Source organism: Mirounga angustirostris, unplaced genomic scaffold, assembly GCF_029215605.1.
Source record: "Mirounga angustirostris isolate CCGP_5_RB_7025 unplaced genomic scaffold, mMirAng1.0.hap1 SCAF_6, whole genome shotgun sequence".
NCBI classification, from domain to species: Eukaryota; Metazoa; Chordata; class Mammalia; order Carnivora; family Phocidae; genus Mirounga; species Mirounga angustirostris.
This window is the reverse complement of record NW_026991714.1, coordinates 47,018,307-47,034,044: the sequence shown is the minus strand read 5'-3', so window position 1 is coordinate 47,034,044 and position 15,738 is coordinate 47,018,307. Positions and strand designations below refer to the sequence as shown.

At 39.0% G+C, this 15,738-nt stretch overlaps 1 protein-coding gene across 1 annotated transcript in view; it reads right to left on the bottom strand.

Annotated features, from left to right (window-relative positions):
• The window catches only part of PLA2G4A (phospholipase A2 group IVA), a 153,174-nt gene that overhangs the window by 100,236 nt on the left and 37,200 nt on the right, over positions 1-15,738 (bottom strand). The window contains exon 4 of the mRNA XM_045877356.3: positions 6,855-6,936. Within this exon, the coding sequence (XP_045733312.1) occupies positions 6,855-6,936 (82 nt within the window). The remainder of the gene's footprint in view (positions 1-6,854; positions 6,937-15,738) is intronic.

The following is a 15,738-nucleotide window of genomic DNA, read 5'->3' as shown; positions in this document are numbered from 1 at the left end:
AATAAATGTGGTAAAAATCTACCCAAGGACTGATTAACATTACCAAAATATCATAGGACAGTATTTACTGTACTCATCAGACCTAGACACACAAATATATACATATAACACACACACACAAAATCTTATGACATTTAAATAAAGATAAAAAGGACTAACTGTACTCATAAAACATTTGTCCATTTAATAAACTACGTGACATTCGAAATGAAAAAAGAACAGTAGTGCCCTCCTAACACAATCTATTTCTCAACTTTACAGAAAATACAAGATAAGAGATCAGAGACAGGCATGTTCTGGAACATTTTATTCATCTCGAAATTATCTCCCATAAAAATCCCACTGGGAAACAGTTTCATTATACATAGAATTTTTAAAACCTTGGGTGGATACTCAAAACATTCCAAAAATATTAGTAAACCAAAACTCATGTTCATCATTAACTTAAGGGCTAATGCTAGGGAAATATCTGACTTCAGAAAAATATACTTAAGGGTAGCAGGCGGCTATAGGCTAACAGCAGCGCCACTTATAAAAAATATATATATATTTGAAACACCATAATTAATCTAAGAAAAGATTGATTATATTAATCCAAAGGTGTTATAAAGTTTCTGTACATTGAAACCCAGGAAAATTCTAGATAGCTATGGATAGAAATAGCAGCAGTGTTTATAATTTACAAAAAAGATGGAGTATAGGGATGCCTGGGTGACTCAGTCAGTTAATCCTCTGCCTTTGGCTCAGGTCATGATCCCAGGGTCCTGGGATCGAGCCCCGCATCGGGCTCCCTGCTCTGCGGGAAGCCTGCTTCTCCCTCTGCTTGCCGCTCCCCCTGCTTGTGCTCTCTTTCTCTCTCTCCAACAAATAAATAAAGTCTTAAAAAAAAAAAAAAAAGATGGAGTATAAAATTATTATTAGAGAGGGGAGTGGGGGAAGGGGCAAAGGGAGAGAGAATCCCAAGCAGGCTCCACACCCAGCATGGAGCCTGACAAGGGGCTCGATCTCACGACCCCGAGATCATAACCTGAGCCAAAATCAAGAGTCAGATGCTCAACCGACTAAGCCACCCAGGCATCCCTAAAATTATTTTTAAAATTCTCTCTTTAGTGGGGCACCTGGGTGGCTCAGATGGTTGAGTGTCTGCCTTCGGCTCAGGTCATGATCCCAGGGTCCTGGGATATCGAGTCCCGCATCAGGCTCCTTGCTAGTGGGGAGCCTGCTTCTCCCTCTGCCTCTGCTTCTCTCTCTCTCTCTGACTCTCATGAATAAATAAAAAACATTAAAAAAAAATTCTCTCTTTAGTGAGGCAAAAAGAAAGCAATATCCAAGAAGAAAGGTGTAATTACACACATTTGTGCATTCTATTCATTAATCCAAAATTCTCTGAGATCTAACTATTAGGCCAGACTCAAGGCTAAGCACCGATTTTCTAAAAAGTGAGTAAGACACAGGCCACAGTTTTACAAATGCTTGATTAGATGCCCAGGTGACAAGTGTTAAACAGAGTCTGGACTGCTGTGAGAGGAACACAGGAGTGAACTGTGCCCAAGTGTATCAGAAAAGACAACGGAAGTGCCATTCCACCATTTCTTTCTTCCAAGCTGAAAAAGAAGGATCCAGCGATTTGCTCAACACATTCACCATGGAAATTTCTTGTCTCCAAGATGAAAAAGTGAAAATTATCCCAGTGCACAGACTATCCCCAGAGAATATTCTTCAGCTCACACAGAGATTATATTTAAGAAATAAATGTCTTCTGATGTTGGGATCTGAAATAATTTTAGCCATAATAGGTAACACATTGAGTGTGTACCGTGGATCAGGCATGTGAGTACTTCACATTAGTCAACTCCTTGAATTCTCCTAACATCTCTATGATTAAAAAAGAAGACAGAGAAAATTTGCTCAAGGACACGGCACTGGTGAGTAGTGTTTTGCCTCTGGAGACCACATTCTTTCATAAATATGCTCTCCCTAGAGATTTGATCACTGTGCTATTCAAGAATATCTACCAGAGAGGGATAATACATTCTCAAAGTAATTTCCACATTGCTTTTGCTGCTGATGAAGATTCTCAAAAAATTAAATAATAATGTTTTTGTACATACACACCCAACACCCTGCCTCTCAGGCAAACATGTACCATAGGAAGGTTGAGTTCTAAGCTCCTTTCCCAGCGAATTATTAACCCTATGTGTTTGAGAGTCATGTCCTTTGAAGAGGCTAAATCCTCTTGGTGTTCCTAGAGGTGAGAGGATCGAGGCTGCTGCTTGGGAGAGGAAGACTGGAGGAAAGAGGGAGACCTTTCCTAGACCTACTAAATCAGAATATGCACTTTGACTAAGAATCCCTGGTGATTCATATGGATATTAATGTTTGAAAAGCTCTAAGTGGGGAGATGAGGTCAGCCTTGGACCTGCAAATGGCACAGCTGTTTAAAAATTAGGAACTTGGTCTAGATCTTGCTGTGAGTTTACCTGCAATAAATCATTTACCCACAGAGAGAGACATGATGAAAAATAAAAGCTTGAGGTTCTTAAAAAAAACCTTAAAAGAGTACCTTAAGATATTAAGCAATACAATCTTATAAAAATTGGTTTCAATACAATGAGCTCATAATTCTCCCAAGTATATTTATTTTTTCTTAAAGTTTAAATGTTGGAATTAAGCTCTGCATTCTCCTGAATATTAAAGAAGATCCATCTGCCATCCTACAACTATCCTTAAAACCCTAATGCTGATGACGATAATTCAGTAAAGAGAAAGAGTTCAGTGTCCATTAAGTAACCAGACAAGAATCCTTAGTATATGTTCTTAATTCGGACATTAAAAATATCTAACACTGGTGGGGCACCTGAGTGGCTCAGTCCATTGAGCCTCCGACTCTTGATTTTGGCTCAGGTCATGATCTCGGGGTCATGGGATCGAGCCCCAGGTTGGGCTCTTCGCTCAAGCAGGGAGTCTGCTTGAGATTTTCTCTCTTCCTCTCCCTCTGCCCACCACCCCCACAAGGCTGGCGCTCTCTCTCTCTAAAATAAATAAATAAATCTTTAGAATATAGATAAACAAAAACACTACGGTATCCATAGTTCTGAATTCTGAGACTAGCCTCCATTATCATATATGATTTGTGTTTTCCCCAACACTTTTTTTCAATTTTATTTTATTATGCTATGTTAGTCACCATACATTACATCATTAGTTTTTGACGTAGTGTTCCATGATTCATTGTTTGCGTATAACACCCAGTGCTCCATGCAATACGTGCCCTCCTTAACACCCATCACCGGGCTAACCCATCCCCCAACCTCATCCCCTCTAAAACCCTCAGTTTGTTTCTCAGAGTCCATAGTCTTTCATGGTTTGTCTCCCCCTCCGATTCCCCCCCTTCATTTTTCCCTTCCTACTATATATATATATATTTTTTAACATATAATGTATTATTTGTTCCAGAGGTACAGGTCTGTGATTCAACAGTCTTACACAATTCACAGCGCTCACCATAGCACATATCCTCCCCTTCCAACATTTTTTATTTTTTTTAATTTTTATTTATTATTATTTTTTAAGATTTTATTTATTTATTTGAGAGAGAGAGAATGAGAGACAGAGAGCATGAGAGGGAAGAGGGCAGAGGGAGAAGCAGACCCCCTGCCGAGCAGGGAGCCCGATGTGAGACTCGATCCTGTGACTCCAGGATCATGACCTGAGCCGAAGGCAGTCGCTTAACCAACTGAGCCACCCAGGCGCCCTCTGTCATTCTTCTTTACCAACATGTAAAACTTTATGGAAATTTGCCTTTCTAAATAAATGCAGACACTATCAACAACAGAAAAGAGTGTAGGTTTCTGTTATCATGGTCTTCACGGACCTTAGGACATTTCTTATAGCTTTATCCTTGTCCATATTGAAAGAAGTTCTATATACAGAGATCCCAAATTCAGTTTACTTGGTAATTTGTATTGATCAAGCTCACCAAACAATATGATCAAAACTCCTCTTAGAAAAGTGACAGCTAATGCCAATCCCTTTTCTCACTGTAATAATCTCCTACAACTTCTCAAAAATAAAGTGCTTGGCACTGTATATTATCCCTTTACTTTTTCATGCTAACCTTCTCAATGAATTCATTTCTCTAAGACTTTCTCTTGTTCTTCCTTCTTATCTCCTCCTGACTTTCGATAAATTCAATAAAGTGATATAAAAGGTTGACAACAATTCCCTCCCTCACTTCAAAAAAATTATGTAATAACTCAAGTGAACTAAAATCAAATTACAAATGCTGAATAAAAATCTTAGCAGAATGTCGTAATACTGCCCTTTCTCCTACTGAGACTAATTGCCAGTGGCTATTCCTTCCATGGGTCCTTCCTTTTCAAAAGGAAACTTCTAGACACCATGGGTCTAACCTGTGCTAGGTACACAGTGGGGGATTCAAAATGCACCTGTTTCCTATTTCATGATTCGAGTTAATATCCCATGTTAATTTGTATTATTATCAATGTCACTCCTCTAAGTTTAAAATGACACTTGCTACACAATGGTGACATGCTTTACAATGTCACCACAACTCGTCTCAAGGAAACAATGAGAACGATGAGAAGTAAGTCCCCGCCTTCCTTCAAATAACCACAGGCCAAGTGCCTGTGCCTATGGGGGAAGCAGCTAGGAAATCAGATACATACCAGCTGAAGGCAACTCACAGAGCAGAGTTCGGACTGCCGTGGGGCTCATCTTTTTTTTTTTTTTTTAAAGATTTTTTATTTATTTATTCATTAGAGACAGAGAGAGAGAGGCAGAGGGAGAAGCAGGCTTCCCGCGGAGCAGGGAGCCCGATGAGGGACTCGATCCCAGGACCCTGAGATCATGACCTGAGCCGAAGGCAGATGCTTAACCATCTGAGCCACCCAGGTACCCGGTGGGGCTCATCTTAAACACAGTAATACCCACTGTCTCTGCTCGACAGAGCCCTGCACTACGGGAAGGAGTTGCTGCTGCTTTGTATATGACAAAACTATATTTTTTTAAAAGTCAAATTAGGTCAGTAACTTAGATGCCTGGCGAGTTCCTGACACAGGCTTCTGGTGAATTAAGAACAGCTTTTCTAACAGTGGAGCTCTTGAGTTGTAAAGCCTATGCCTTTTCCCCAGGCCATGGGGGATATGCCGGTTTTTAAATATGGCTTCTGATGTGACTTCTCTTTCTTCCAGTGAACTATCATTTAAATGATGAAAATGCAAAGGATTAGAAAATGTAAAATAAGAATCACTTCAGAACACTGACAAGAGTGTGATCGAATGGGTTGGACAGAAGTAGGAGATAAAATTTAGAATATAAACCCTTGGTCCAGATGAAAGTTGAAGAAATTGTCCTTGTTCCCTCACCTCTCATGAAAATCTCTGCTCATCCAAAACTCTTACCCTTAGATTCTACGTCCTGTTTCCCATTTTACTCCTACCTTCTACCCACTCCCCAGACACGCTTTTTCATTCACTGAAGGCTTGAGCACCGAGCTTGCGTTTTTTTTTTCTTAGTATTTAACTTTTCTCCATTGGCCCATTTCAACAAACTCATTTTTATTCTTGTATTATTATTTGTATTCTTTTTTTTTTTAAGATTTTATTTATTTATTTGACAGAGAGAGAGTGAGAGAGCACAAGCAAGGGGAGCAGCTGAGGGAAAGGGAGAAGCAGGCTCCCCAGTGGGCAGAGAGCCCAATGCGGGGCTCAATCCCAGAACCCTGGGATCATGACTGAACTGAAGGCAGTCGCTTAACCAACTGAGCCACCTAGGCTCCCCTATTATTTGTATTCTTAAAAATAAAAAGTATAGTCCGCCTTTGCTTCCAATCTATTTAACATAATATGGCCAGAAAAAACATTTTTTTAAAAATGAAGATCCAATCGTGTGACTCGTGAGTCAAATGCCATCAAAATTTTCCCCATCGCATTTCTGATGAAATTGCAATCTTGGACTTTGTCCTATTAGTGCTTGTCCCCCTTCCCCTTTGCTCTCTGTTCTCTAACAACACTGGACCTGTTCTAGGTCCTCACAAGCATTCTGCTCTCGCTTTTGAACACGCTGTTTGCTCAGCCTGGGACTTCTCCGCACTCTCACCGCCAAGATTCTCTTCTCTGAGTACCGGCAGGGCAGACTTCCCTGTTTCCCAGACCCATTAACTGCAACCTCCGTTCTTTCTCCAAAACCTCTTCTGAGGGGTCAATTGCCTATTCCCATATTTTAGCAATAATCTAAAACTTTGCCAAATTCGTCCATCATAATCCTTATCTTGCTTTGGATTCCCACCTCCGTGACCCCCAGCCATTTGAGTGGGGAGATTAACCAGGAAACAAAGCATGGAGAGGGATCCTGCCGGCAAGCTAATTGACCATTATCCTCAGGCTGTGTGGTTCAGGTCGTTTCCAGCTGCATTACCACCAGTTTCTATAGCTATTGCCACACATAATAAAAACACTCAAAGGCATAAGAACTAGAGAAACTGCATTTTTTAAAATCCTGTAGGCACCATGCCTCAGGCAGCTTGCATGAAGTCTTTTTCTTGACTCAGCACTCTTTCCAAAATAGAATTAATTTTAATTCCAAAAATCTGTATGTCCTAAGACATCATTTTGTCTGACTCCAAGTACTCTCAATTAATCTAAAGTCAAGATAAAACACTATTCTGACAGAGATCAGACAGAGAACTTTTCAAAATGTCGTCATTTAAAGATCTGGACAAAGATAACCACATTTGAAAGAGGGACAGCCCCCCGCTTATCAGAGAACTAGAGCAACTAAAGAGTGAACCGCAATTACTCATTTTCAACAGAAAAGCAAATAAGGACACTTACGCATGTCACCGAAGGCCCCCTTGGTCACTTTGGTGGCACGTAACACCACTACTGTGAATTTGTGGGAATACTGGTGCTCCACCTGGAAATAAATAGCAGTAAATTAAAAGCAAGCTTCCAACATAGAATCCAAGCAAACTGTTCTCATTGTTTCCTTGAGACTAGTTAAAAACATTCAGGTTGAAGGGAAGTAACATTCATACCAGAAACATCCTTTGATCCCAGGGCTGTTTCTTATTCGAGTCTCTCCTCTCTCCCACCACAGAATTATTGAGAAGTTTAGATCATTCTTTAAAATGTCACTACAACTGGACTACTGGAAGCTTTTGGCTGTCAGGTTTACCAAGCTGGAGGGAAAATGTAAATGAGGACCGCAGGCCTTCTAGGAAGACAATCAGGCTTTGTATAGAATGACAAGGAAGCCTGGGCTTAGAAAGGCAAAGTCAGAGCCAGATGTTTGCATTATTCAGATTTGTTTGTTTTTATTGTTACTGTTCAATGAAAGTTTTTTTTGGCAAGACATTTCCAGAGCAGTATTCAAAATCCTTTGGACCTAAGGCCATAACCAGTGAACTACTTATATTAATTTTAATGCATTTGTTATAAACCATATGCAACAATGTTAAAAGTTTCTAGAAGACCTTATTAAATACTTCACCTAACTAGAAAGTAGTTACCAAACAACTCTATCAACCAAAGCAGAATAAGGAAGCAGGAATTTACAAAGTTCTCTGAGCAACTGAAAATTGCGAAGTCCTTATCTAAAGCTCAAGCCCGTTTAATCTTAGAAGAGGCCCACACTTATAAGCCTCTCCTATCTTTCCTAACTTTAAGAGACTTGTTTCACTGATTAAGAAGCCCATAATTGACTTTAAAAAGCTAAAATACTGACAATACTGATAAATGAGTAACGACAGTCTAAAATCAAGGTGGCTGGAAAAAAGTTACAAAAACATAGATTCATAAGGACCAGCAGTAGTAAGATATAGGATCAACAGTTACACAGCATTCAACAGTTTCTGAAGGTATCAATCAATAGAATAATTTGTGTTCAGATTTAACACAGCATCAAGAAGTGGTGAAGTCATTAATGATGAGCATACTTTGTTTAAAAAGGCAGAGAAGCATGTAAAATGTTTCAGGATATTTCTTATTCAAGTTTATTATTGAAGAGAAATAACTTCTAGGTCTAGGGGTGCTCTGAGTAGCCAAAGTTTTCCTCCATATAAGTAAAATTACTATAAATGAAATGAATGCTTACAAAAAAGTGTGTTGCTTTGAAGCGGGAGAGCTAGGTTCTTGTCTCACTGAGTGGAAGAATGAATTCTTGTGGACAAAGGCGAGTGAGTAAAGCGATACAAGTTTATTAAGTGAAGATACAGAAAAAGCTTCAAGAGTGAGAGGAGTCCCTACAAGGGTTGCCACTGAGGGCCTTTAGGGTTGGTCTTTTATAGAAGCTAACCAGGGAACTTAAATCCTTTTAACATCTCTAATGATATCACCATTGAGCTAGGACTAGTCATAACACTTTCAATGGCTTACTTCCTTTTTAGGGTCTGGTTATTCTTTGTTGGTCACAGGTGATTATCATAAAAAAGACACCCACCCCACATGCCTAGGGCAGGGTGGTCTGGTTTGTTCCCTTATCTCTGGTTTCCTCACACCTCCACATTTTTGGGATTTCTGTGAGCCTGAGCACCTAGCCCCCTATCTATCTCTCCCTACCTAGCCCCACCTGTCCCTTACTCAGCTTTATATAACCAAAAATCACACACACAGCCCCCACCAAAAAAAAAAAAAAAAAAAGAATCCACTATCATAGTTGGAAACTTCAACACCCCCCTATAAGAAATAGACAGATCTCGGACGCCTAGGTGGCTCAGTCGGTTAAGCATCTGCCTTTGGCTCAGGTCATGACCCAGGGTTCTGGAATCAAGTCCTGCATCAGGCTCCTTGCTCAGCAGGGAGCCTGCTTCTCCCTCTGCCTGCCACTCCCCCTGCTTGTGTTCTCTCTCTTTCTCTGACAAATAAAGTCTTAAAAAAAAAAAAAGATCAGGCAGAAAATTAGTAAGAATACAGTTGAACACAACAGCACCAACAGTCAACTAGATATAATTGACATGTATGGACTACTTTGTCCAAGAGCAGAATGCAGATTCTTCTTAAGATCATGTGAGACAGGGGCGCCTGGGTGGCTCAGTCGGTTAGGCGTCTGCCTTCAGCTCAGGTCATGATCCCAGGGTCCTGGGATCGAGCCCCGCATCAGGCTCCCTGCTCTGCAGCCTGCTTCTCCCTCTCCCACTCCCCCTGCTTGGGTTCCCTCTCTCACTGGCTCTCTGTCAAATAAATAAATAAATAAAATCTTAAAAAAAAAAAAAGATCATGTGGGACAATCATACAATGTGTATACTCTCAGACCACAACGGAATTAAACCGGAAACCAAAATAGAATGATAGCTGGAAAATCATGAAGTACTTGGAGATTAAATAACACACTTTTAAATAACACATATGTCAATGAAGAAGTCTCAGGAGAAATTTTTAAATATCTGGAACTGAATGAAAATGAAACTACAATTTAGCAAAATTAAGGTGGATGCAGTAAAAGTACTGCTTAGAAGGAAATTAAATAATATGTATATTGATATATATATTATTTCATACACATGTATATTTCATATATTATTTCATGATATGCATATATGAAAAGAAGAAAGATCTAAAATCAATCATCTAAGTGTCTACTAGAGAAAGAAAAGCAAGTTAAATCCAAAGTAAGCAGAAGAAAAATAGTAAAAAATAGAGCAGGAATGAATAAATTGAAAATGGAAAATCAATAGAGAAAATCGTTCACACTAAAAATTGGTTCTTTGAAAACAGCAACAAAATCAATAAGCCTCTAGCTAAGCTAAATAAGAAAAAAAAAGAGCACAAATTACAAATATCATAAATAAATGAGGGACGTTCCCTCCAGATTCTGTGGACATCAAAAGAATAATAAAGGAATACTATGAACAACTCTAAGCCCACAATTTAATAATCTAGATGAAATGGACCAATTCTTTGAAAGGCATAATCCACCAAAACTCACACAAGTAGAAACAGACAATCTGAATAGGCCTATAAAGAAACTGAATCAATACTTAACCTTCCAAAACAGAAAGCACCAGGCTCAGATAGATTCTACCAAACACTTAAGGAAGAAATTACACCAATACCCTCCACTCTCTTGGGTTGGAGTTCAAGCCCCACACCAGGTGTAGAGATTACTTAAAATAAAATATTAAAAAAAAAAAAAAGCTCAACATTATAAAAAAAACATACAGAGAGATGATAATGTTATAAGGATTCATTGAGTATGAACCATATGTTACATATTCTTCTAGATGTGAATCCTCATTTAATTTTTGCAACAACCCTATAAAATAGGTATTATTTATATTTATATATGACTAAAGTGAGAGTCTGAGAGGTTAAATAATTTCCCAGTATCTCATAGATAGTAAAAGTTAAATTTGAATTAGAACCTATTCTTGCTGCCCCCAATGTCTTCACTCTCTTGACTTACACAGAGAATGTCTTCCTTGACTTACACAGAGAATAATACCAAATACCAATACCTTAATAGTGAAAAAGGCTGTTTCCACTTATTAAAGTGGTACAGTTATCATCTAGTCTATTATATCTGTTATTGATCTGAAGTTCCTGTTTTAACTGAGTTATTTCCTCTATCATTCGGCTCTGTTTTAATCTGCTTTTATTTCCATTAGCCTCAACTCTGTCTTGACTATAATGAATGAAATACTTGCATACTCTTCACAGGAAATAAGGCGCAAATCAATCATTTTCTTGGTTTTTATAAGTTAATTTTGGAAATATCATAAATCTTCAGATGACCTGTAAGTTATTTTCAGAACCGGAGTGTCAAAATCATGCCCATCTCTTTCTTAGAGCTGTAAAAATTGTAGTATCTATAAAGTAAGTACAAATTCTTAGAGAAAAATGCTTAGTGTCAATCAATAACTATCCAAACATCTTTTGATAATTCTTTTCTTTGTTTCCTGGGGCCAGTATCACATATAAGTTCAAATTAGTATGGACTAGGCTAGCTTCCGACTTGGATAGGAGACTTTTGGTTATGTCTCAGGGGTGGTTCCAGAGGAAATGATATTATTGAATCCACAACCAGTGTTCTCCGGAAGAAAGTAATGACTCAGCACAATGCTAGTTGGTAGCTGGCAAAAAGAGATGCCATATTTCAATTGAGATGTCAAATATAAGCTCAATACACTAACTCAGCTACAAGATTAAGCTCTGCCTTCAGGTCTTGGATTACCTGACTTTGAGTGTCTTTTCTCATCCCTAATCTTTTCCATAGTGAAAATCACAACTTTTTCTTTTCGCAATTCCAATTCCCCAGTCATTAGGAAAATAGTTACTGTATTAAGTTCATTCTGGAGAATTACATTACCATCTGTAACTAAAATGACTGGGCATTGGAAAAAAGAACTAGTCAGCTTGTACAAAATCAATTTGATGATTGTTCTAATCTGCTGAAAGTCCTGCTGTTAAAGGAAGAACCAAAAATCTGATGGAAGAGAAGGTAGAGTCTGCATGCAAGTATCTTTCTCTACTTAACTGCCATTGCCTAATTTTAACTCAAACTAAAACCAAAGACTGTTAGTGTGATAAAGACTGGAGAATCTCATTACTGAACCCAGAGATTGTGATCATCACAATCAGCAACAGGCAATTTCAAACAGACCTCAGAAATGTTTCAAATGAATTTCTGCACTGATGTCATCTAGGAGTTAGGATACTTTTTTAGATAAGATACCTATTTTTAGTTTCACTTCCTGGTGTGGAGTTTCATTCTAATACTTTGAGAGGCACAGGCATTGTGTTACTATTCTCTCACATTTTTTATGAGTGGCCAGCTCATCTATTTACAATCTATAATGCTCTCTAAGCTTGCTTTAAGAATTCTCAGTCATGGGGGCACCTGGGTGTCTCAGTCGTTAAGCATCTGCCTTCAGCTCAGGTCATGGTCCCAAGGTCCTGGGATCGAGCCCTGCATCAGGCTCCCTGCTCAGCAGAAAGCCTGCTTCTCCCTCTCCCTCTGCCTACTTGTGCTCTCTCTCTCTCTGTCAAATTAATAAATAAAATCTTAAAAAAAAAAAAAGAATTCTCAGTCATGGATTGCCATATGCATAAATTATCCTAATGTCCCAAGCACCTAATTTGTCAACAGAATTTGTTAGCTCCAGCAGAGCCAGATTTTTCTTTATTAAAAGAAAATCATAATCAGAAATCTGAGTTTCTTCTCTTTCGTGAACAAGAAGCTTTCCCCACTTACACGAAAATATATATATTAAATACAGTAATAATATATATCATAATAAATATGTATATATATTTAAAAATTAAAGTAAATATAGAGTTCATTTTCACTGAAGTTAAAAGATTTTAAGTCCTATTTTAATCAGGATTACTGAGACTGCCCTAGCAGAAAACCAGTACAAAAAAGAAATATTTGATGGTGACAGCTTGCATCTAAAATACTCACTTAATGGGCGCCTGGGTGGCTCAGTTGGTTAAGCGACTGCCTTCGGCTCAGGTCATGATCCTGGAGCACCGGGATCGAGTCCCGCATTGGGCTCCCTGCTCAGCAGGGAGTCTGCTTCTCCCTCTGACCCTCCCCCCCTCTCATGTGCTCTCTCTCTCTCAAATAAATAAATAAAATCTTTAAAAAATAAAATAAAATAAAATACTCACTTAATGACATACTTACCATAAATTTATAGTGACTATAACATCTTCAAGATACCTAAAATTCAAGTCACCCAAATTTTTAGCACCTAACTTTTAATTGAGATATAGACTCTGGTCCAATGTAACTGAGTACCATAGTACCACATACACAGATTTTTTTTTTTTTAACATCAGCTTTTTTCCTACTGCAATACTCCTGAAGAAATCTATACTCTCCTGAAGAAATCTATACAGTAATTATGGCTGAGTTAAGACCAGGAGGTAGAGAAGTACACCTTCATTGTCCTGGAGGGGCTCATTAGAACACATGAAGCACCATGCATGCTTGAACATTTCCCCCCACACATTCTTAAAGATGCTTTGGGTAACAGAAATATTTATGTAGGTTGGAATTACTGACCTAGTGGATATGCCATGTTTGTTCAAATCTACGATGTCTTTGCAATGATGATTTTCAGATGTGTATGTTAAGTCTAGTAGATCAAACAGACTTGAAAATATAGATATATTTACAGATGCCATTTGGGGTAATTTTTATTTATTTATTTATTTTTCTAAAGATTTATTTATTTGAGAGAGAGCGAATGAGAGAGACAGAGAGCACATGAGAGGGGGGAGGGTCAGAGGGAGAAGCAGGCTCCCTGCTGAGCAGGGAGCCCGATGCGGGACTCGATCCCAGGACTCCAGGATCATGACCTGAGCCGAAGGCAGTTGCTTAACCAACTGAGCCACCCAGGCGCCCCTGGGGTAATTTATTTTAAGGACCTTCTTCAAAACCTTCTCTTGGTCTTAGTTCATCTTTGCCATTAAGCAGTAAGTGAAAGATTCGTAACTAAAAGACAAGGATATTTATAATAAACTGCCTGATATTTCAACTCAGTTTTTCTGCCTTGGTTTCCACATCTGTAAAATGAAATTATATCGCCAATCCCCTGAAACCAACCCAGCCTCCAACATTAAAATTTCACAGAGATCAATATTGAACGTCAAGTTGGGGGGATAATTTTACCATTTGTGGAAATCTTTTAAGATGAAACTTTTTTTTAATCTATCTTCTGGGGATTATCTAGAGGCACCACTGATCTAAAGTAAACACAATGGGGGAACTCCATTTGTAATAATGGTAGGTTAAACAATCATAAGACACTTCTGACATAAACACTTCCCACAGAAAATAACTAAAAACTGAATAAGGTTTTACAAAATAAGTAAAGATTTTCCAAAAAGTAACTGTGACTGACCTCGGGGTGCTCAGATTAAATATTACTCCTGGGTGTGTCTGTGAGGGTCTTTCCAAATGAGATTATCATTTAATCAGGGACTTGGGAAAGTAGGTTGCCTTCCCCAGTGTGGGCTGGCATCATCCAATCTGTTGAGGGCCTGAATAGAACAAAAGGAGGAATTTGCCTCTTTTCTTCCAGTCTTACTGCTTGAGCTGAAACCCCTCATGTCATCTTCTCCTGACCCTGGACTGCTATTTATACCATTAGCCCCCTGGGTTCTCAAGCTGTCAGAAGTGGACTGAATTATAGCCCTGTTTTTCCTGGCTCTCCATTCGGCAGATGGCAGAATGTGTGACTTCCCAGTCTCCATAACCACATGAGACAATTCTTCAAAATAAGTCTCTGTATCTAGATCTAACTGCTATGGTCTGAGGGTTTGTGCCCCCCCCCCTCAAATTCATATGTTGGAATCCTAACCCCTCAAAGATTATGAGATTAGAGTTTTGGGAGGTGTAAGGAACCCTCATGAATAGATTTGTGCCTTTATAGAAGAAAATCTAGACAGATTCCTTGCCTCTTCTACCTTGTGAGGACAGAATGGCTACAAACCAGGGAACAGGGCCCTCACCATATGCAACCATGCTGGTACCTTTATCTTGGATTTCCCAGCCTCCAGAACTCTGAGCAACAAATTTCTGTTGTTTATAAGCTAAATTAAGACTCCATCTATCTACCTACCTTTCTATCACCTATTGATTCTGTTTCTCTGGAGAACATGGACTAATAGAGTAACAAAGAACTAACAAGATAGAAAGGTCTTAACTACCAGGAAAGAGATCAAAAATCAAAGAGAGCACCAAAAACCAGAGTGGTAAGCATTGTTTTTGCTGATCCAGAGAGGAAGAGGCTGAGACTGAGCAGCCTCGAGAGAGTGTGAGCCTTCTGAGGATTAGTACCCTCATAAACCAACCCCGTTTTAAGTTGAAAATTCCATAGACTGCACCCTAAAGAATGACTGGTATCAGGGAAAGGTAAGAAGCTGATCACTAACCATCCTCTTTTTCACTTTTCTAGAACAACAACAACAAATGTGCTATTTGCCCTAAAACTCATTGTTAGTTTCGCACTGCATTAGGCTTTGCAACAGGAGGTTTTGGCCACCTTTAATATTTCTGATTTCTCAATAGCCGTGTCTCACCCTCTGATGTCCCTTAGCTGGAAATACCTTTCTTTACTGTGTCTAGAGAATACTTTTAGACACATGGCAATTTATTATTTATAAAAGCCTTGCGAAGCAGACACAGCAGGTACTATTCATACCCTGTTTTTCCACACGAAGCCGCTAAAACTCAGTTTCAGTGCTCAGGAGCACGTAACTGAAGACGGGAAATAGCACTAGAATACTAGCTCTTTGATTCCTTACCCTGTGTTGCACCCCTCCCCCACCATGTTACCATAATAATCTAGAATAATATCTTTCTACTTTCCCGGTAAAATTTCCAGTCACCCACAATGACGTTTCTCAAAGGTCCCTGTATTTTAGCAAGCACTCATGCTAGCACACCCATGTGGTTGACTATGTCTAATGTGAAGACAACCTTGGGTTCTGTGGATGTGGGACAGTGGCCCTCCACTGCTAATAGGGTGGTGGGAAGAGGTGTGGATTCTTTTTCACTCCAGGGAAGTGACTCATTTTCAGAGTAAAAAGATGGAAATTTTTATAAATAATTTATACTTGACCTATCCTTGTAAGATTGGTCCAAAAGAATTTCAATAAATCCTGGAGACACAAACATTCTTCAGGTTAGAAAGTACCTCATGAGGACTCTGAGCATATGGACACTGAATTCTGCCATATGTTTATCGCTCCAGTTTCTACCAGGTTCTTA